Here is a 22,388-nt window from a genome sequence, read left to right on the forward strand (position 1 = left end):
GTTTTTGACAAAAACAAAATAATACTGGGAAACTTTGTTTCTAGGACATCATGCTTTGACTTGTATCATGTTGTGAACGTTTGTTTTAAGGGTTGCATTACTGAACACACATTCTTATTCTGTAGCACTTCATCTGTTCATTAGGAAACCCTTTCGTAGCCATCCAGCATTCATTTATCAACTATGCATAGTTTGCATTTCAGTGATTAAAATGCACTCCTGTTGGCTGCTAAATGAAAACAAGCATCGCCATGAGGATATTTAATAACCTGCTGTTTTGCGTCAAGAGAGGTAGTTCTAACAAATGTTGAAATGTTGGACTGACTTTATTTTAATATGCTGAAAAAAAAAGAATTCCAAATAAACTGTGTAACATATTGGCAAGTTTGCCAAATTACTGTTGATTTAGGTTATAATAAGATTATTTCTGGCTAACATACAGGATATGAGCCAGAGAATGGACCAGATACAGCACTGCAGCTACTGTTTTAAAAAAAAACTCTTTTAGCATCATGAATGTTGCCTTAAATGAAGCAAGCTTGTAAAAAATACAAATATACAATATATGATCAAAGAAAAACATGTTGCCTACAGTATGCTACACTGTAATAAACAACATTTCCAATAAATTAGAGCCACAGGAGCACTAATGTCATAAAGAGCTGAATATTAGTGAGGGCACTGCATCAGACATTATGCTTTTCTTTAGATAGACCTTATGAATTATAAAACTTATCATCATTCAGAAGTGCAGTTATCTCATTTAAAACATATTTTTGCTACTGAATAAATGCCGACTTGTGACTGCCAAACTCCTCTGTGAAAAGGGATGAAGAGGCAGTTTCAGTCAACACAGTGCCCATCGTGCACTTTTCCTTGTTCCTCTTCAGGTTTCTATCTCCAGTCTTCCTACTCCTCCAAATCTGTTCTCAGAAATTGTAGGGTGAAACCAGAACATGAACTCTTGCCACATGCTTGGCCTGAAAGGTTCGGTCGGAGTATTCTGACATGTCCACATCCACGCTGATCTCCTGGGGCCCACGCAGCTGCTGCACCAGTATCAGCTCACCAGTCTGTCTGTCTGAACGCTGCATAACAAAGGTGCCTCGGGAGTTTCCGCCCGCTATGCCGAAGCGTAGGCTATCTGGCCCAGAGCGGCCGGGGGCGGCAGCGGTTGCCATGCGGAACAGTGTGGCAGGAGTCTGCAGGTTGGAGGGCAGGGAAAGGTAGTGGAAGGACACAGTCTTTGGAGCTAGGTGGCAGGAACGACTGTGCATGGGGCAGGGGTTTCTCTCACACTGGCTGCAGGACAGAAGAAAAGCAAAATAAAGCATCTATTATTAGAGTGAAAAGTGATAAAAAAAATTTAAAATTTTTTTTTTTCTCTTTAAACCGCTACGGAAAATTGTTTCTTTGTGACAATAACAGAGAGGACACATACAGTTCCCATCAAAAGTATGGATACTTGACAGAACTATTAAAAAAAAACTTAAGATAATCAATTTACACTACAACTGTGGTTTAGTTTCTGAGATTTTTAACTTCTACACTTTAATATACAATTTATTTTAATTATCTAAATCTATAAGCACCCATTTTTTCATTCCACTGTAGGACAAACCAAGCATCACGCATACTAATCTATATAAAGTTTATGTTAATGCTAACACACTACAATGATAATTTAACCTTTAATCCTTGCAAGAATGAAAATGTCTGGAATAAGTTCAGCACCTTGTCTTTACACCTTACAGCTAACATCAAGTCATCTTCCTTTTATTGGACACACATTTGATTCAGAAAATGCAGGAATACATTGACCTAGACGAATAGGATCTTAATATTGTATTATGTTTGATAGATTTCCATTTCAAAGTGAGGTCAAAATACCCAACTTTTCAGCAGAAATGAGAAAGTTTAAAGCCTGTGTAAAAACAGCTTTTTGTAATAGCTTATTTTTTCCACTTAATAATTGCTGTAGGACAGTGAGTTTTTAAAGAACTCAACTGTTTCAACTATATTTAGATTTTAAGCATGCGCAATTGACTTAAGTTACTGTGGCTGCTGCCAAATAGATTTGTCTAATGTCCTTTGAAATTCTAATTGGAAAAAAAAAAAAAGGTTTGTTGGTAAATATCAAATTAATAGCTTTACTGGTTCACAAACTAACATGAAACATCGCTGAGGCTACATCCACTGCATTTCCCTACAGAGCCAGATTTCATTAGTTAACTTTGTAAGTTCAGTGTTATTTTTACCAACAGCACTGATGAGCAAAATTACCAAAATATGTCTCAGCTAGTATGAAACTCTAAGTAGTTCAACTGGGAGCCCTAAAGCACAGGGTCACTGGAATGGATTCCATAGACACCCGAACATGGAAAACATCTGTTTTATACTGTTTTTCCTGCTTAAACATATAAAACAAAAGTCCACCAGGATTTTATCAACACCTGGGTTTAATTTAGCATGCAATTTATTCATCTGAAAAATAATTTCTCTCTAACATAAGAAAGATTTGTCTTATTTTTCTCAAGAAATATTTGTCAAAAATCACAAATGACAAAAGAAACTACTGTGGTTATTATTCACTTACAAGGGAGATGTCTTGACATAGCTAATGTTGCCATGAGAACGGGGACACTCTGGGTTGACACACTGAAAGCCTCCCCCTGTGTTGATACAAGTTGTCCCTCGGCTGCAGTTGTGCTGCTGGCTTAAACATTCGTCCACATCTGGAAGACAAAACAGCAGCGGCATGTAAGAAGGGAAACTTGCCAGACTGACTCTGTGCTTCCTGGTCACCACAGTCTGGGCAGGGGGTATGCTGCTTTTTATTTTGTTGTTTTTGTTTAGTCTCCCACAAATGCCTCATGTCCTAAAGATCCCTTCTGCTGTTAAAAGGGTGAGGAATGGTATGCTCCAAGGGGTGAAAGTAAAAAGAGGTCTGAGGCAGACCAACACATCGGCTGAAAATAACATTTTGGCTGCTCTTTGTCTGACTAAAGCACAGGTTAACCTAGGTGGAAATGCATACTCAGTCTGATTTGCAGCCAAGGTGCTGTGAAATTACCACCTTGTCACTCACCTTCACAGCTCCGCGCATCAGAAAGCAATTTGTAACCACTGGGGCAAGAGCAATGGTATGACCCTGGTACATTCACACACTCGTGGACACACAGTGTCCCTCCTTCGTCAAGCCGGTACACTTCACATTCATTTACATCTGTTAAGAACCAGAGGGAAAAAAAACAGATTAGAACTGAGTAAATATTTAGAGTAGCCTATAATAAATCATAACCTATAGGTCATCAGTATTTAGCCTGCACCCCCACCCCATGGGTCTTGTAAACTCTCATTTAGAAATGTTACTAAAGCAAAGAAAAAGCTTTTTTTTTTTAAAAAACAAAAAAAAAACAAAAAAAAAAACAGCCAACAATGACCAACATGGATGCTAATCAGCTTGTGACCTCTCAAGAGGATTATTTTGTTTGTCTAAGACTGATTCCACAAATTACTCTTTTTCTTTTTTAAATCCATACGAAAAAAAATATTTCTCATTTAAAGTTACTGCAACATCTGCTATCCATCCAATAAGGGAGCAAGGGAGCCCAAGGGGTGCTGCTTTGTTGCTGACCTCACTTTCCTGAGGGGCAGCAGCAAAAAGAGAATTTCCCCACAGGGATCAATTAGGATAACACATAATTACCGCTCACCCTGACAGATACTGTTGTCAGAGGTGCCACTCATGTGAAAGCCTGCGTCACAGCTACAGTGTTGGGCTTGGTTCACCTGGGCACAGCGAGGCCTCCGGCTAAAAGCTGGATCGTTCATAACACTCCACTCTGGTGGTGCTGCATTAGGGGATGCAATAGGAAAGTTAGAATTTGAATCACATGCAAACACAAAACAAACCTTGTAACTTAGACATGATCAACATGACACTGACCTGTCTGGGTTTGGTGTTGGCAGTGAGAACCACTCCAGCTTTGGGGGCAGGTACATTTATACTGGTTAACACCTTCCACACAGGTGCCTCCATTCTGGCATGGATTACTTGCACATTCACTTATATCTACAGTTGTAAAAGAGAATTATCTTTACTGTGGTCAGCATGTTAAGAAATGTGCAGCTTCTTCACAGGTCTTGGGTTGTTTTCAGTCTAAACCACAAGTGCTCATTTTAAAAGGAAACAGCTGCAAAATTGGCCAGTCATATTAGAGCTATTTCCTTCCAATAGATGTATTTCTGTTTTGCAAATTTTGGAAGTTTCACTGTCTTTGACATTGTTTCAACAATTCCTAATATAATTTTTCCTCTGAGGTCCTGAGGTATCGGAACTTTATTATATGTACTACTATGACAAGACTTAATAATGTACTTGATAACGCTATTGGATGTAATGCAAGTCATGTGCAGCCAGAGCAAAACAGCACGAAAGGAATGATAAAATCAGGATGTCCTAGAAAAACGTTTGAAGATGTATTAAAGGCCTTTGACGGTCAACTCAGTCACTGCATAATGCCAGGTTTAAGACAAGCAATTTGCATTTTCATAGTTAAATATCAAAGTTTCTTTTAGCTTTTTGAAAAGATTCAAATAAAAGCATGAGACTTTACTGTTAGCACATGTTTTGTGTTTTAGTGCTTTCCAGTCTGCCTCTGTCCATAAAACAGATTTACAGAAAGACTGTAAACACTTTGTGCAAAATAATTGATACTTTTTTAAACAATATATTTCTGCAGCATCTAATTAATCATATGCAAAGTGTTGATATTACAAATGCTTGTAACTGTAAAAGCACAGCAGTGGCTGTAATGGCCATTACTGCAATGTATCGGCTCTGGGTACATCTCAGGAGTTACAAAGTGCAGATCTATTGTGCAATCCACTGATGTTAAGTTTATTGTTGGGATAACATAGGATGACTCTAAACTAGTTGCAAAACTACAATTTGACCGATGCTTCATTAGTTGGCTTTGAGAGTTTGAGTAATATGAAGCAGATTCTTCTCTTTAAAATCCAGTGCTGAGGCAGCAATATACCAGATGACAAGAAGTTTCCTTAATTTTTTATTTGGCTTCTTTTGGGGTCTCCATTGGGTCATAACATGAAAAGGCCTGCTGATATAAATTCCTCTTTAAGTTTTTTTTCTTTTTTTTTTTTTTCGCTTTTTGTCAATACTGCTTTTTGAGCATGACTAAATTTAGCTCTCCTATGCTGAAGTGGAAAACATGAACAGGGATAATACTGTGCAGTCAACCCCACTCGTGTTGTTTTAACCAGTAACGTCAATAAACGTATGCACATGTTTAACTCAGTGTGCCACTTGGAATTTTTTGGAGGAATGCCACCACTGCAGGCTAAAGGAGCTATCAGTAGCATGCTTAGCATACTTCTGTGCTATCAGACCATAGTTTGGGCATAATAGCTGGACCTAACAACATCCAGACTTGTGTCAAAGCTTCAGAGACGAATAAGGAATGAGGAAGTGGCTTACCTTACAGTAGCCCAACCAGTGCTGTAAATGAGAAGTGGAAACCTGGAGGGGAAGGTACCCCACAGTGGAATGCAGTACAGGTGTTTTCTGTGTTCAGAGTCATTTAATGCCAATTTAACGAGTGCTTCATTCAGTGTGCTGTGGAGCTCCACACACTAATGAATAGCTCTTTTCTTTGCCTGCTATCTGTGCGTTTGGGGAGTTCAGTTTGACTTCTGAGCTGATGTTTCTCTCTGCCTGCCTTAAAAGCATCGCTGAAGCATGGTCACCCTATATGGGTCTGTGGATTTTAGCTTAAGTGTGAATGATTGTTTTTATATTCTGATCTCAAAGTGTTACCTCAAATGAATGGAGAAACCCAGAGAAGTGCAACGTTTCTATACTGTAGCCAAACAGCATTCCTTACATGAAAAGTAAGTCTGGTTTCAAACCCAGTCCAAGCTGTGGATGTGTAGTGGATCAATATGTCTGGAATTGCTGTGACTTTCTTAGTAAACTGTTGCTCACCTTTACAAGCTGCACTGACACCAGTCCAGGTGCCATTGTCCCGGCAAACTCGTGTAGCAGAACCTACAAGATGGTAGCCGTGGGAACAAGTGAAGTGGACCTCATGTCCAACAAAGTACTTTGAGCCAAACCTTGTTCCGTGAGCAGGGGCTTCCAGGGAGGGGCAGGTGGTGGGAGCTGTGGGAGAAACAAAGTGAGCACGAGAGGAAGGCTGGTCACATGTGGAATAAGCCTCCCAACATCCTCTCTGGCATTCTTTGCCTGGGGATATACACGTGTCACTGGGCAGTGCCGAACCTTCATGGGAAACAGTGTTTTACATGACTCATTTACTGTCAGCCAGCACATTATGGACCACTGTTATGGGTCAGCTTTGCACCAGCAGTCCAAGATCATACTCTTCATTTTGCTCTGGAAAGTTAAATGAAGGCGAGCAATTAATCTACAAAACCCTGAGGATCCATTTTCTGAAATACTTTTTATTAAACTGCTTTGGCTTCCACCACCTTGAAGAGACAGCGGTTCATTTCAGGTCCCTTATAACATGCCACACATGGCCAGACCTCAGTCATTTCCAGCTTTGTTTCAAGGATATCAACAGCCAATGTTGTCTCAATGTGAAGCATTTCTGAGTGAATATATCAAGCAGAATAAATCAGTTACAACATGATGTTAACAGACCTATCACATTGAAAGAGGAAGCAAGAATGGAAAAATACTATCTTATAAGTAAAAGTCATTTACAAATGTTACTGTGATGAAAGTATACAAGAAGAATACTGGAAATTACTTCAAGTATTAAAGGTAAAAGAACTGGAGGACCATTCCACTGTCACAACATTATATCATCTCATCTTTAACACTCATTCAGTTTAGGTTAGCAGTTTTTATATTAATTAAGTTTCCACTGATTTTTTTTATTTGTAATTTCTTGATAAGTATTGTGAACAAAATAAATTGGCCAGATTAAAAAAAAAAAAAGATTCCCCCTGAGATTAAGAAAAATAGAATAAATACAAAAGTGGTGTGCAACCAAAGTTAATTACAGTAGTTCAGTAAATGTCATAATTTAAGGTGGACATTTACTATACAATTGGACTATTATTATGATCAATTTAGGGCATGTTCCCAATCTGTGAAATCAGTGTGATCGTGTTTCTTTTCATCTTTCTTTTTCTGTTGTGGTTTTATTGCTGTAAAATGTAAAATATCAACCTTTTCCTGTGTTGCATAATAATCTCTGTAGAGTTTCAGGGGCCGGACTGGCCCATCATAACTTGGTCTCAGTGTCTGCTGCCAAGCAACACAATTCCACAAATCCACTTCCTCTGTCAAGTACTCTGTTCTGTAACTGAGAAGGCCTTGAACTAGTGAATGAATCTATTATGCTTTAATACAAGAGGCAGTGTCTGCCTTTCTGTTGTCAATCACTAAGAGGAAACTTGTTTGAAGATCAACTTCAAACAAGTGTTTCTAAAATAATGTTAATTTGATACGAAGCTATCTTCTATTTTTCTTTAATTTATTTATTTTACTTGACAGCCTTTTGCTGTATTACTAAACAAAGACCTCAGTCATATCTATATGGCTCTAAAATTTTTGTGAAAATTTTTTTGAATGTTTTATGATCAAAACAATGCCCAAACTAAAGCAACCGTATGCTCTGTGAATGACTTTTGGAAAGAATTTTTAACTTCTACAGGACTATATGTTGTTTTATATACTGGTGGTATTAGGTATGTTGATGTTAGAGCATTCAGAAAAAAACATATGTGAAATGAATATCTAGATTATAGATACAGCAATTTGAAATAAAAATGGGATTGTTTTTTAAAATATGAATTAAAAACAAAATGCAATGAGTTTTATATCTCATTAGCCAAAATAAAATTCATAATAGCACATAAAATATTTAGCTAAAAACCAAACAAATGACAAGTGTAGATGGTTTGGGATGCTAGGTGAAAATAGGGGGGGGGGGGGGGGGGTGTAAAGAAGTTACGAGACAACTGGTAATCTATAATATTAATATGTTCTTGGTGGTTTGCTTGTTTGTTTATGTTTTTTCTTTCCTTTTGCATTTAAGACTCGTTCACCCTCTCTGTTATCAAAATCAACAACATCAATAAAAAAACTGTAAGGAAACGATAGAACATAGAAAATATGCCAAATGTTCGACATAAAATTGAAATATTGGTTGCTAAATACGAGCTCATCTTAAATAGAATGGTGTAGCACATTTTTAAAACATTGCAATAGGAAAAAGAAAAAGCTGGAAAGGCATAAGATACTGTGAACCAGTTGGAGAGACATGCTAGAATTAATCAGGTTAATTGGCCACAGGTCAGTAGCATTACTGAGTACAAAAGATCACCTTGGAGAGGCCATATATCTCTGTTACAACAGGAGGAGGCTTAGCTATATGTAAAAAGCTATTTCTACATGTTATGGAGCAATTTCCACATAACCTTTTTCATTCAAAATTGTAGAGATATTAAATATTCCATTATATACCACATCTTGAAAAGATTCTGAGAATCTGAAGACATCTCTGTGCAACAGGGACACGGCCAAAAATTAATATTGGATGCCAGTGATCTTCAGCCCTCAGGCAGCACTGGATTAAAAGCAGGCAAGACTCTGTCTGGGCTTAGGAACACTTCCCGAAATCAGACTATTTTTTTCTTGACCGTGAACACAGTTTGTCATGCCATGTCATGCAACTGTAGGTTCAACCTCTGTCAAGAGAAAAAGAAGCCATTCAACAACATACAGAAATGTTCCCGTCTTCTCTAGGCCAAAGTAATTTCCAAATGGACTGCATTAAAGCAGAAAACAGCTCTGTAGTAAAACAAGTCTAAATTTCAACTTCTTTTTGGAAATCATTGCATCCTTTGGACATGAAGAAGGACCATCCAACATGTTATCAGTGCTAGGTTTAGGTTAGGTTTGGCTTTAGCTTAGCTTGGTTGTATATGGCTCCTTGAGAATCTATGTCACTGGCAACAGGCACATCTGGAAAAGCACCATAAATGCTATAAGGTAAATATCAATTTTAGTGCAACAATTCCTCCCATCTAGATTACACACTTTATTGAGAAAGCTTTGGATATTTCAGGAAGACAACACTGAACCAATACTTGCAATGGCCGAATTGTAATAGAATAATCTGGATGCTGGATTGTCCTGCCTGCAGTCCGGACCTTTCACCAATAAAACATTTGATACATAATGAAATACAGAAGACAAAGTAAACCCTGGTTTGATTAGCAGCTACAATCCTATATCAGACAATGGTGGAACAACATTGCTCACCCAAAGCCCCAGTCTTCTCAGTCACCATATGTTATTAAAAGGGGAGGCGATACTGCCCAGTGGTAAAACATCGCCCTCTTTGAGAAATGCTGCTTTCATCGGTTTATTATGTAAATACATTGATTCATGAAATTTGCTAACTTTTTCATTTTTTTAATGTACTTTTCCATTTTTCTATTATCTTCACCAAAGGAGGTCTTGCTTTTGCCAGTACTTGGTAGAGGTTTGCACTCTCAAAGTGCTTTTCAAGTTTATTTATGATAGCTTACTATCACTGCTGTACATGGCAGGACCAGCTTTTTCTGCGGTTACAAGCCAAAATATCCACAACAGAAGGGGCCTATAAGAACCACAATGATGATGATTGTTACTGTAACAGTGAAGTTGGTGTGCATTTGTTATCTCTTGATTACTCACCTGCTGACTGGTCAGCTTGAGGCAACTTGGAGACAGAGTTCTGAAGAGATGCCAGCTTTGACTTCATTATCCTGAGGCCCTCTGTAAAGCGTATCTCCTGGCCTTTTAAGAACTTCTCCATTTGACGCAGCACTCCTACCACCTGGTGCTTATCCATACAAGTCTGTTAACAAAGCATGGGGACCATGAGCAGAATTAGCAGTTATAAAAGAGTCTTGGCAGGACATTTAAGAATGCAATGATCTTCAAAGGAAGAAATTAACATGGGACTAAAGGTCACTTCGGTTTAATGGAGGTAAAATGTAAAACATGAGCAGTGAACAAGCAGCTGTGGAAAATGATGTAATTGGACTTTAATGCATGTTTTTGGTCTGCAAACTGCTGCTATGGTTACAAAGTTTTCATTGAAATTTAAGGCACACTATGTTTTGACTATACCTGATGATACAAGAACTCCCCATGAGCTATTCTATTTTACACTATTACCTTCCAGTATTTTTCACAAAACCCCACTATGCTCTCATGTGAGATGGTCTCTGTTCCTCTCTCCTTCACCTCTTTTCACTCACACTACCACCACTCCAGTGGCAGCCACAGCTGGACAAAAGCTGTCTGGCAGATGTCAGTGGAACCTAAGTCCAAAATGCTGTTCTTCTGTATATTTTGCATGGCTGTAGGAAGGCACATGCTCATTGGATAATCCTGAATGGGCAAACTCAAAATAGCATGGGTGCCACAGGGAGTTACTTTAGGGCAAATGCTTGTCCAAGCCATTACAAAGTTCCTCAAAGAAAGTGCCTCTAATCCCTCCAGGAGAGTTTATTAATCACATGCTCATTGGAACAATTTCTCTGAGCAGCATACTTTAAATTCCTCCTCTGGCATTTGGAGAGCTTTGCACAATATTTGCTAGCTTCAATACATTAAAAGTGCAGTAGTTAGACTGTGCTGTGCTCATTGTACCTGCCCGAGGCAAAGGGGAAATGCCACCAGCTGACAAGACATGAGAGGATTCATATCCAGATGTAACATTTTGCCTTCTTCCTCTCCTTTTTTTTTTTTTTTTTAAAAAAAATTTTTCTTTGCAAACAGTTATCAAACATTTATCACAAAAGAGAGAAAATAAAACCATGCTAGCGGATGCTGGATGGAGGCAGGATGAAATGCTCAAAGATTAAAACAATCCTATAGTGTGACAGCTGAATACCAGGATAAAGGACATGGTTTACTTTTCAGCAAAAACACGAACAAATTATGAAATATTACATTTCTTTGTCACATTTTCAAAAACAAGTTCTGGGATTTACAATAAAAATGTAATCTAGTGAATCCATCTGCTCATATGACTCATTCTTGGACATAAAGTGAAACTGCTCCTACCTGAATAGTGGCATGACCACACTGGATAGCTGTCAGACACAGCAAGAGTAAATACCTGCGTCGAACAGAAAGTGCCATTTCTGAAAGTCGAGCAATAATCTACTTAACACTGCTCACTGATGATATCCTCAACAATCTAAAATGCTTCTCTCTTTTTTATTGCGCAATAATAAAATCCAACGATTTAAAAAAAAAAAAAAAAATTAATTAAGCCCGCTCGTGCCAGAAGGCTGAAAGATGCTCATCAGGTGCTCGAGACAGAGATGCGCAGCCGTCTCAGTTCTCTTGGAAAGTTTTGCTTCTGAGCTCTGCACGCTCGCTTGGTTCCTCCAGTAAGAATCCCTCCCACTGAGATACCCCGACCTTTTTTCCATACATTTCTCTGTTCCTGACAGGAAAATCATAAGGAATGGAGTGATGGTAAAGTCCCGGTGAGCATAATATTACTTTTGGATTTGGTTACACGACCGGTCTTAAAAGTATTTACTTTTACTATAATCAGTAATAAATTACAGATTGTCCCTCATCCGAATGGACCGACTTTGTATTTTTCCGATTTATTGAATTGATGGGATTGTACCTAAAATCTATCCTGGAAAGACATAGTCACATTAATATTAACTTAACTTTTCAGTAGTTCATTTGGTGTCTGTAGGCTCGCTCTTGTACAAACACTTAAAAAGTATGAGCTCCAAATTGAGCTACATTATTTGGAGTAGCAGAGCGACATCTGCTGGTTCATGACAAGATTGCACGAGAGTATAAAACAACTGTTTGCTAAGTTGAGCTTGTGGTTGGAAAAAAAAAAAAGGAGTAAGAAATAGGTTGTTGCTGATGAAAATATATAGAAATAGAACAAGCTTTGCAGTCTAAAAAATACAACATAAATTTGGGTTGTTATAATATAATACACATGAATACGAGTAAATGAATGTGTTCCTCATCTTCACAGAGTGAAACGGACTGATGTTGATTTTAACCAATAGGAGGTGTCGATATTGTTAGCGCTGTAATTTTTGGCCAATCATTGAACAGGATTAGCCGTACCCAAGTTAGATAGATCCGGTGAAGACTATAAATTGACGGAGAAGACATTGTCGAGGAATGTGCAGCAGAACTCAGAAGCCATTTTGAGATGATGTCCCTGTTGAGAAAGCCAATGAAGATGCTGAAATCAACGAACATGGTTACATTTCTGTCTGTTTCTCCCTCCGTCTCCTCTATTTCACCATGGCAGCTGTCAACCGACGGGACATTAGCAAAGCGGGGCATCAAGCTGTGCTCACAGGGTTAAAACGCCATTGATATGAAAGAGGAGAGTTTCTGTTTACTGTCTCTGTCGAGACATGTAACACCGTGAGTTTTTTCCAGTCTGAAATCTTCCAGCATCTCTCACAAACCAACGTCTCCTTGAGTTAATTCACTCTTGAAGCGGGGAACAGGGAAGCAGATCCGTTTTCCAATGGCTTCTGTGAGCCTTGTTTCCAGTCCCCCAGCCCCTGTTCTTGACAAAAACATGACAGACTCTGAGCTTGCAGGGGATGAAAGGTCGAGTAACATTCTTGTGCAATTCTTAATGCGCTCATCTGTGCGTTTCAGTGCTGTGGGTCTACATGCTTGTATTACTGTTTTCTATTTTAATCATAAATTGCAGACATTTCCAAGGCTCCCCACCCCCTTTCCTTTTTCTTTTCTTTTTCTTCTTCTTCTGTTTTTGCATGCCTATTTAGTGGATACGAATACTGGTGTTCAGACAGCATAGATTCCACAAAACGGTGATGAGACTCCTCCATGATCATTTCCATGCAAGATAGCAGACCTCATCGTTGTGTCGTGCTGCTGGCTTTCATAGCTTCATTGTTGCCATCTGCAGGAGACCATGCAAATAACCATGATGTAAATGCCACGCCCATCTTTTTGCTGAACGCCACCTACTGGGCATCTGACAGTATTGCTTAGATGGGGTTAATGCAGAGTTGGGATTATGCGCTTCGAGCTCCCCTCCTTATGTCCTTGTGATTTGTCTTATTATAACATGGCAGGGGATTTAACCAACTTTGACTAACTTTTAGTGGGAAAAGTTTTGTTTTTTTTCTAATACATTTTTTATTATGGGGGGTACGTTACATTTGATGGGTTAGGCCAAGACTGGGAGCATCAGTGACTTCAAGATTTAGACCATTGGTTTGATCACTTTTGATGTCATTAGAAATCACCATTATTTGCAGACTTCAGGTTTGGCTGAATTGATTGAAAATGTTGCTTTATTTATTTGAACCTGGTGATGTTTCTTAGTTACCCCCATATAACCAAAAATGTTAAGGAGATCTACTGATATTCTTATATAATATTCATAAAAATTGTTCTGATTCTGCAAGTGTTTTCATTCATGTGTTGTGAAAAATAGCACATGGGGTTAAAAGTAGCTTTATACTACCCTTACCAATAAGAACCAAACAAACAGGAAAAAAATCAACCTAAAAACTACAAGAAATTGCAAGATTTATAAGCTGACATCAGTTTCCAGATCATTCTTGATGGTTACACACTGCATTGTGGTGGTTTTGCTGGTGACGTACACTTGTGTGAAAGGAAGAGGCTGTTGATGTCTGTGAAAACTGATTTGTATCACCAGGGTAGACATACTTTCCAATTTCATGCTGTTTTTGTTCCACGTTCTCACCTGCTCTTTATTTAAAAGGAGCCAATATGTAATGAAAATATTTTTAACACAGAGATTTAGCCGATAGATTTAGGAGATAGAAAACTGGTTTTCCTAAAAAAATTAAAAAAAAATAAAAAATTGAACTATTTTCATTTGGACCAAGTGTTATATGATTTAATGTCCAAAAAATGAACACCTGCAAACTAATTCAGAAACATGGCAGATTGCAGAAGCTGTTTGTGTGTAAGGTGCTAATGTGGTCACACATATCAGTAACGTCTCACACAGCAGTGAAGCTCAGAGACCCCAGATTTTACTACCCCAGATTTAATGTCTTGAAACCTCCAGTGTGTTCTGATTTATTTAGATTATCTCGCAATTGACACCAATTCCATGTCAATAGTTAATGCAATTTTGAGTTAGTTGTTCCTCCACTATGAAAATCCTCACCAGGGACTTCCAGTATGAGCTGCTTAAATCATGTTGAATCACTTCAGGCTGTTGGAACATGGATTGTGTTGCCTCTAGAAAAAAGGAAATATTCCCATTCAATGTATTGAGCTTCAGGTTGAATTTAATTAGACTTTCACAAAAACCCTACACAGTGGTTCATTCTAAGAAATAAGCATAAGAAATCACTGCTGCTCATCAGATATTTAGTTCTTGGTTTAAAACATTTTAACACTTTGACACTTACACATCATATAAACTAATAAATGAACTGTTATGCGCTCTTGTAGAGAGGATGGTGAATTGGAAGATGGTGAAATAGACGACGAGGGGATTGGAATTGAAGAGGAGAACAAGGAAGCAACAGAGGGGAAGGAGGACAAAGAGAAAGAGAAGGACAATGAGAAGGAAAAGGAGAAAAGTAAAGAGAGAGATGAAAAAGCACACAGACACTCCAGGAAAAGATACAAGAAGACCAGAGAGAAGAGGAGGTCTAAAAGGCGAAGACGTGACAGACAGAAGGTAAGATATGATGCTACTATGTTATTGTGATATAATTTCTGTCACTACCATAAAGTTTTGCCAAGCAAATTAAGTTGCTTTGATGTTGTGTTTTCCCTCTTCAGCATTATTCCCCCTCCAGCAGCTCCAGCTCCGACAGTTATGACTCTGACTACGATCGACCAGAACGACCCAAAAACAGGAAGAGCCAAGGTACCAGCCGGGAGTCTGATGGCCAGTCTTCTCAGGTAAGTTCATCAGAGCCAGCAAGCTCGTATTTATATTGATTTATGCATTTTGTGGAACATCCTTCTCTCTCTGATTTGACTGACAGCACTTGAAGGGAGGCCATGGAAACTTTAAGAAGTCTTCGCCACTGAAGAGCAGCGATTTTGACAAATACAGCGACTACAGCGATGACAAGTATGACTACGATGAAGAGGAGGATGATTATGACGATGAGATGTCTGAGTATCAGCAGTCAAAAGATTCAATGAGTCAAGGAAAGGGCCGCCACGCTAAAGACCAGATGATCAGAGGAAACATGAGGGGGATGAAGCAACAACAATGTATGTGTTTCTGACCTTTCAACACTTTTCAAATAATTCCTTCAGAAGTTTATCTTGACACATTTACTTCTTTAGAAAATGTGATTTGGAAGAGTTGGTGCATAAAAGCATTAGGAGATGTGTGCTTTTAAAAGTTTATTCACCTTATTTACAGTTGGACAGAGAGGACGGGGCAGAGGGAACGGACCAGGAAGAGGACGTGGGATGCTAAACAAAAACAAGAAACTTAAGGGCAAACCCTGGGGGGGACGTGGACGGGGTCGAGGAGGAGACCAGGGAATGGACGACATGGGAATGGTGATTACATCCTTAAATGATATCGTGTCACTTCTTGTCACAGTTTGTAGTTTGTAGCTTCCCAAAGGCCACACAACACTATAGCAAAATGAAACAGTCTTCTATTTAACAGCGTATGATTACCGTAAAACTAAAACAGACCAGTTGCCAAACTTTCTGTTACTTCTTTGATTCTTACTTCTGATTGTTACTTCTGATTTGATTTATATGAATTATACAAAATTCAAAGGGAGACATGTAGGCCTTGCTCTGTAGCTTATTTGTTTCAATTAGCTGCATTTAGCTAGTACTAAGCAGCAAAATAATGACACAGATGTACACTGCAACGTTCTGCAGCTCATCAGGCACTTTCTGCCATTGTTTTGAATAAACACTGGCTGAAAGATGGACATCACATTTTGGTACGTTTGCACAACATTCAGAGAGCTAACATACCAGTCTATAACAGTAAAGCAAGCAGAAACAGAAAGTGGGCTTTGCAGCCACACTGTTGTTTCATCAGACCCCAACATGCAAATTTTTGGCACGGTCAACTTGTGTCTTTCCTGATTTCTCTTTCTGGCCTCCTCAGACACTGTTTTAACTTTCTTTCTTTGTTCAGTTGTGACAAATTTTCTTTTGAAGAGAAAGAAAAGGTAGCACAAAACAGAGCTCTGTGTTCGTATTGGGGTGGACTCATAAAGCAAAGCACTCAAGGTCACATGATCCCATGAAAAACGGATCCGCCTCTGTGAAGTTACAATGTGTGTTTTTTTTCGGAGCACCTTCCCACACCAAGCACTTTATTTTGACCCCATAAATCATCCATTCTTATTCACATCAGGTTAATGTTTGGGTCAAAAGTAGCATGGTATCCTTAAAAAAAAAAAATTGCATTTGTATTTAATTTTACAACATATTTGCAAAGTAATTTCATCTTTCCAAAGTTAAAGGCTGAAGAATGTTACAATTTTTTACTTATTATTCAGTAATTAAAGCAAACACGCATGCACACACTGACAGCTTAGAAGCAGTGCTAGGGCTTCATGTCTTCAGTGTCTTAGTAAATGGGCAGCACACCCATCCTTACCTTACCAGTTAGCTGTAATGAACAAAGTTTTGTCATGTATTTTGTGTTATAGGAAGGGAAAAGTTCTGTTTTTCAGAAGAAACGGCCAATCATGAGCAAGGAGTTCATCAACCAGCACACAGTTGAACACAATGGTAGATACATCTGCAAGTATTTCCTGGAAGGTCGCTGCATCAAGGTAGTTATATGAAATATTTTGGAACTTGCTATGTTGCATGCTTATTTTTCTAAAATAATAGCTAAACAATTACTTTAAAAATTATTTAATTATTATGATTTTTCTGCACACAGGGAGAACAATGCAAATTTGAACATGAACATGTGGTACCTGATAAGAAGAAGGAACTTTGCAAGTTTTACCTTCAAGGTTACTGCAGCAAAGGAGATAATTGCATTTACATGCACAATATCCTTCATTTAGTGCTTTTGGTAAGTGTTACTGCTTTGCATAATTTGCATACGGTCCTTTTAGTTAGTTTGGTTACTTAACTTGTGTCTGCACATGAGTACCCCTGCAAGTTCTTTCACACTGGAGCCAAATGTTATCAAGGCGACAACTGCAAATTCTCCCATGATGCTTTGACGGATGTGACCAAAGAGCTGCTTGAAAAGGTGAAACTAAAAGATGATATTATTTCCATGCTTGTTATCAGTGCTATTGTTCACCATTGTAGTTTTTAATTTCTTCTCTGACTCTTGAATCAGATAATTAACACAGAAGAGGAGAATGCCCGTGAGGACGAGTTGGAGCTGGAGGATCTGAGAAAGCAGGGGATTGCCCCGCTTCCGAAGCCACCTCCCGGGGTGGGCTTGCTACCCACTCCTGGTCAGAGTAGCCCGACAGATGGAGCTTCAGGCCAAGCTGGCAAGAAGATCCCCTCCTTGTTTGAAATCAAAGTTCAACCTACTGTAGATCTTGTACAAAAAATTGCTCAAAGGTAAACAGAATGATCTGTAATCTGATTAAAATTTTAAAGATTGACAAGATCTCATCTCAAATCTAATTGTACTTTTTTTTTTTTTTTTAGTGGCTCCAACTATTCCCAGAATCAAAGTGATGGCACTGATCAGTTTAGTGGAGGCCCAGAGGACACACAAAGTGGAAATATGGAGCCTTCAGGTCTCTCTGGTCCTCCTATTCCTCCACCTGAAACATCTGTACACATGGGTCATTCAACTGGGCTACCTATGCCACAGAGCCCCCCAGTGCAGCATCTACCGCATGGATTTCCATTGCATCTACCACCCCCTTCAGGCCAACCTCCACCCTTTCATGCACCTAATATCAACCCACAGATGAATATGCAAAGGCCTCCTTTCCCTCCTGTACCAGATCTACAGATGCTGCAAAATCTTTTCCCTTTTCCTTCATTGGGTCAAAACCCAGTTGAGATCTTTAGCAACTTTCTCCAAAACCAGGCTGTTAGTCAACAAGGAGGTCAGTGATAGCTTGATGCGGTGATGCCGAAGGTTTAATTTGTTTTTAAACTGTCATTGAAATGGTGATGTTATTTTTCAATGTAGCCGACCCGAGCCAGACCTTCGTACAGAACCTCCAGCAGCAGATGGGAGCAGAGTCACAGTTGCAGTCTTTACCACCAGCAGTGCAGAAAGCCATCTTTTTACACCTGACACAGCAGCAGCAAAGGTCACCGCAGGGGAATGATCAACACAGAGCTGATGGCCAGGATGATAACAGTGAAAACAGAGGTAGGTTCCCATCAGCTTTAATTAGATAAATACTGGGGGACTGTACTTTTATCCGTGAGTAACAGCAGCTGCTGCATATGCTCCTCCCCTGTTATTAAGTAGATTAATTATTTTGATGGAGTCCCACCCGTAATAAAAACAACACTCCACTGCAGAATAAGAGTGACTTTATTACTTAAGAAAACCGTCCCGAAACCTCAGTAAGCAGATGTTAAGAAACATAGCTTAGACAAGATTACGTGTCAGACATTTTAATTATTTAATTTTTTTCCAGATGAAACTACAAACTGGTACTCAAGTGATGAAGAAGATGGGAGCGTCTCCTCGATTCTTAAATCTCTGAAAAAGCAGAGTGAGATGCAGCAGACTCAGTCCAGTCCCCTTCAGGCTTCCCAGGTGACCCAAATGCTGGGAGACCCTCGGCTTGTGAAGGAAAGGGCTCCACCCAGTGACCCTCGTGTGAAGATGGATCCAAGACAGCGACTTCCAGATGTGAAAAAGGAGTCGGATGGTGCCAGTGATCCTCGCCTGACCAGAGACCCCAGGAAGATGAGGCCAATGGAGTCAAGTTCCTATCGCCAGCAGGGTCATCCCATTACCCAAAAGCCTCCAACTGGAGAGGAAGATGATGAAGGAGAGAGGGAGCTCAGGGACCGAGCGGTTCTAATCCCTTTGGATGCTAGCCCTGGCATAGTGCTGCGTGACCCTCGCTGCCAGTTAAAGCAGTTTAGTCACATCCGGGTGGATATTCTGCTCCAGCGGCCCTCCTTTGCTCAAACTGTAGTTTGGGCCCCTGAGGATCTCATTCCTTCCCTTGTTCCCAAACAGGAACACTCCATTAACCTTCCCCTTCCACCCCTCATTGCAAATGCTCAGTTGAACCGAACAAGCCTACCTGACCATCCCCCAGTTTCCAGCCCTCCACCTTCTGACCCCAGACTAGCAGCTGCTCGGTTGAAGGAACGCTTAACTCGACTCCCTACTGGATCTCTAGAGTCTCGATCCTCCACTGAGAGGCCTGTAGACCCGCGCCAGCACAAGTCTTTGGACCCCAGAATCAAGCGTACAGGGAGTCTGGACTCTAAGCTGTTAGTTCAGAAAGAGCCTTCCGCTGTGGGAGGACCTGTGGATCCCAGACTACAGAAGGCCAGTGCCAGCTCTACTCAGCAGACTGCCCGAGGCAAGCCAGAGCCAGAGAAACTGCCGCCGTATGCCCCTCGTCTGGCATCCTCAGGTGGAGGGCTGGAGAGCCCCACTACAATCCTCGGAGGCATCAGCTTGTACGATCCTCGTTCTCAAGCCGAGCTGGCTCAGAAGGAGTCGGTGGAGCCTCCTAAAAAGGCGGGGATTCTGAAACAGCTTACTAAAAAAGAGAGCACACCATCACTCTCACCAGCCCAGCGAAGTGCCTCTTTTGAAGAGGCTAAAAGTACAGACAGCAACTCAGGTGAGTCTCCTCTGCCCATATCTTCTACAGTACCTCCTGCTTCGCCTGCCAAACCCCCAGCGGTCCACAATCTCCCCATCCCAGCACTGGCTGGGCTGATCCGACCACAATATACTGATCCCAGGCAGGCCAAACAAGGAGGGCAGGGTTCGATGGGAGCACAGGAAGAGACTGACGAAAAGGAGCAACAGCAGCTACAGGAGGAGGAGGAGGAGGAAGAAGAGGAAATTATGGAAGAAGAACCAAAAGAGAAGGATAAAGACGAAGCAGATGACAGGACACTGAAAGATGTGTTCAAAACTTTTGATCCCACGGCCTCCCCTTTCTGTCAGTAAACATTAGACTGTGGAAATAAGTAGCATAGGATTTGTACATCAGTGAGATGTTTATTAATTTTTGATAAGCTTTTCATGGAGCTATTTATTTCTGTATATAATGTTGTATAGATTACTACCCCCCACATTTGTCAGTGTAGAAATTATAAGAGAGAAATACGTGAAATACTGTCTACTTATAAAATAAGTAAACAGTGTATTATTGTTTTTCATGTAATCAGACTAATGCTTATGTTAGAATTTTATGTATTTTCAATTCTTTTTTTTATCATGTAATTTTTCACATATGTTCTAAAAAATCGTGTGTGTGTGTGTGTGTGTGTGTGTGTGTGTGTGTGTGTGTGTGTGTGTGTTCACTCTACATGCAAACAGATGATGCTTAATGCAGGAGTTTCTTTGACAATGTCAGCATTAACATATTTAATCTATAACTTTTTATATCACAATAACAATACATTTATCTTCACTTTTATGATAATTAACTCTTTTAAATATTTAATTTTTTAAAAACTAAACACCCAAATATAAAGTTGTGATTTATTTTAACTTTTCACACAAGCAGGTTAGAGAATCAAAGCAGTCATTTTTATTGTATATAATATATGCTGATGCTGAGATTTTAGGATCTTTACCTCCTTGCCTGTACTGTCATGGTTTTTAAACTCTACAATTAAGCTTGTTTGCAGAAATGTTAGCACTATTTCAGAGCTTTTGCATATTTGCTAAAACATTACTTTGTTTTGAAGTGCTCTAAATGCTTTGAGGATGTAAACTTTTCTTCCAAATAAGTAAAAAAAAAAAAAAACATTGGCTGCTTCATTTATATGTGCCAATTCTCAAAACATGGAATTGGTAAAAAGCACATTGTTTTTGTTTTTGAACATACTGATATTCATGAAACGTAAAGTATTATCTTAAAAGCATTGCAGGTTTGTGTACATATGTATTAAATGTTACTTCTGATGTTTTCTACTGTTTAATTTAGGTGGAGTTGGCTTAAAAGGAATCTTGGTTGCGAAGGGTGTATGTTGAAGAACTGAAGTGGTGTATTGCTCGGTACTTTAAGTCACAGCTTTGCCTGTTATGTGAGCAGCTTTTGTTTCAGAGACAATAAGCTATTTCTTTATTTTTATTGCTTTGATTACTCATATTGTAAATTTTGTATCATGTGTACGGTGTGTTTTTGTGAGTGTTTTAATGTATACAGTAATGCTTTTTTTTGTGTCATTGCTGGTCAGTATTGCCTTCATTGTGGTTTAAAACCGTATTTTACCAGGACATGCCCAATGTTTAAGTGACTTTTATTATACGTACCTGAAATAAAGAGATGAAATGACAATTGTTTTTCAGAATCACACCGAAGTTGTGATGTTTTACTTCAGATTGCATGTATAAGGCTTTATTACATTATGCTCACAAATCCTTTGCCAGATGTTATTTAGAAGCTGAAGATGTTGCATGTTTTTTTTAGTAATACATCCTTAGTGTAAGATGGCATTGATTAAGATTACTTTATTTGTTTTGAGGGGAATACTGTTAACTTGAAGCCATTTTGTACATTAACCTGGGGAGCAAGACTAGGTGCTGTAGGGTGCAATGAAGTCTTTCTTAAACCCAGATCATCAATTTCCGGATTGGAGGTCTGCTGAGCTCGATGGATCTCCAAATTTCTCTTCCACTGGAAGCACAGTGCTGTGGCCTCTGCACCATCAGAGTTTGGCTCCGGCTGTTTCAGACCCTGGAATAGGGTAGAAGATAAAAGCACATATTCAAGGCTTGGTAATCATTTGCCAGCTGTATCTTATGTGCCTGTAAGTTTGTGAATTGCATTTATTTCTGCATAAATCTTAGATTTTCACACAAGTTCTTCCGATAATTTAGATAAAAGATACTAATTGAGGGAAACAAATAAGTTTATGCTGTTTTGGATGATTATTTTACTGATTCTACTGATGTAATATCTGACTAGAAAAATACAAGTTTCCTTTTTTAAGTCCTGAATCAGAATTAGATGTCAGTAGCGCACATAGCCAGTTTCATTTAGGAACATGGCCTATCAGTTGCCAATCTTCACAAAACATTTTTTAAAAAAACTAATTGCATGAGTCATGGGAGATTGTTCGGAGCTGTTGACGGTCATCAATAGAGAAAAACATCATCTATAAATAATTTGAATTCATCATCACCATTTGACTGACAGAAAACACCCACCTACCTACCTACAGT

The 22,388-nt window shown here is 39.2% G+C and overlaps 2 protein-coding genes across 2 annotated transcripts; one reads left to right on the forward strand and one right to left on the reverse strand.

The window, feature by feature from the left end:
• Positions 1 to 929: 929 nt before the first annotated feature.
• Positions 930 to 11,351, reverse strand: fbln7 (fibulin 7; the record flags this gene model as incomplete). The annotated part of the gene is made up of 8 exons (XM_079248420.1): positions 11,120 to 11,351; positions 9,740 to 9,902; positions 6,008 to 6,184; positions 3,950 to 4,075; positions 3,717 to 3,854; positions 3,089 to 3,226; positions 2,597 to 2,735; positions 930 to 1,302 (listed from the first exon to the last, which is right to left on the reverse strand). The coding sequence occupies exons 1-8, from the start codon at positions 11,195 to 11,197 to the stop codon at positions 930 to 932; spliced, it is 1,332 nt and encodes a 443-aa protein (XP_079104546.1). The 5' UTR covers positions 11,198 to 11,351.
• Positions 11,352 to 12,303: 952 nt separating this feature from the next.
• zc3h6 (zinc finger CCCH-type containing 6) lies at positions 12,304 to 21,480 on the forward strand. The gene is made up of 12 exons (XM_079248491.1): positions 12,304 to 12,667; positions 14,525 to 14,756; positions 14,861 to 14,983; positions 15,070 to 15,304; positions 15,459 to 15,601; positions 16,723 to 16,848; positions 16,962 to 17,076; positions 17,173 to 17,282; positions 17,376 to 17,608; positions 17,699 to 18,108; positions 18,195 to 18,380; positions 18,655 to 21,480. The coding sequence occupies exons 1-12, from the start codon at positions 12,582 to 12,584 to the stop codon at positions 20,160 to 20,162; spliced, it is 3,507 nt and encodes a 1,168-aa protein (XP_079104617.1). The 5' UTR covers positions 12,304 to 12,581; the 3' UTR covers positions 20,163 to 21,480.
• Positions 21,481 to 22,388: the final 908 nt, after the last annotated feature.

This window comes from Telmatherina bonti (assembly GCF_933228915.1).
Source record: "Telmatherina bonti genome assembly, chromosome: 11".
NCBI lineage: Eukaryota > Metazoa > Chordata > Actinopteri > Atheriniformes > Telmatherinidae > Telmatherina > Telmatherina bonti.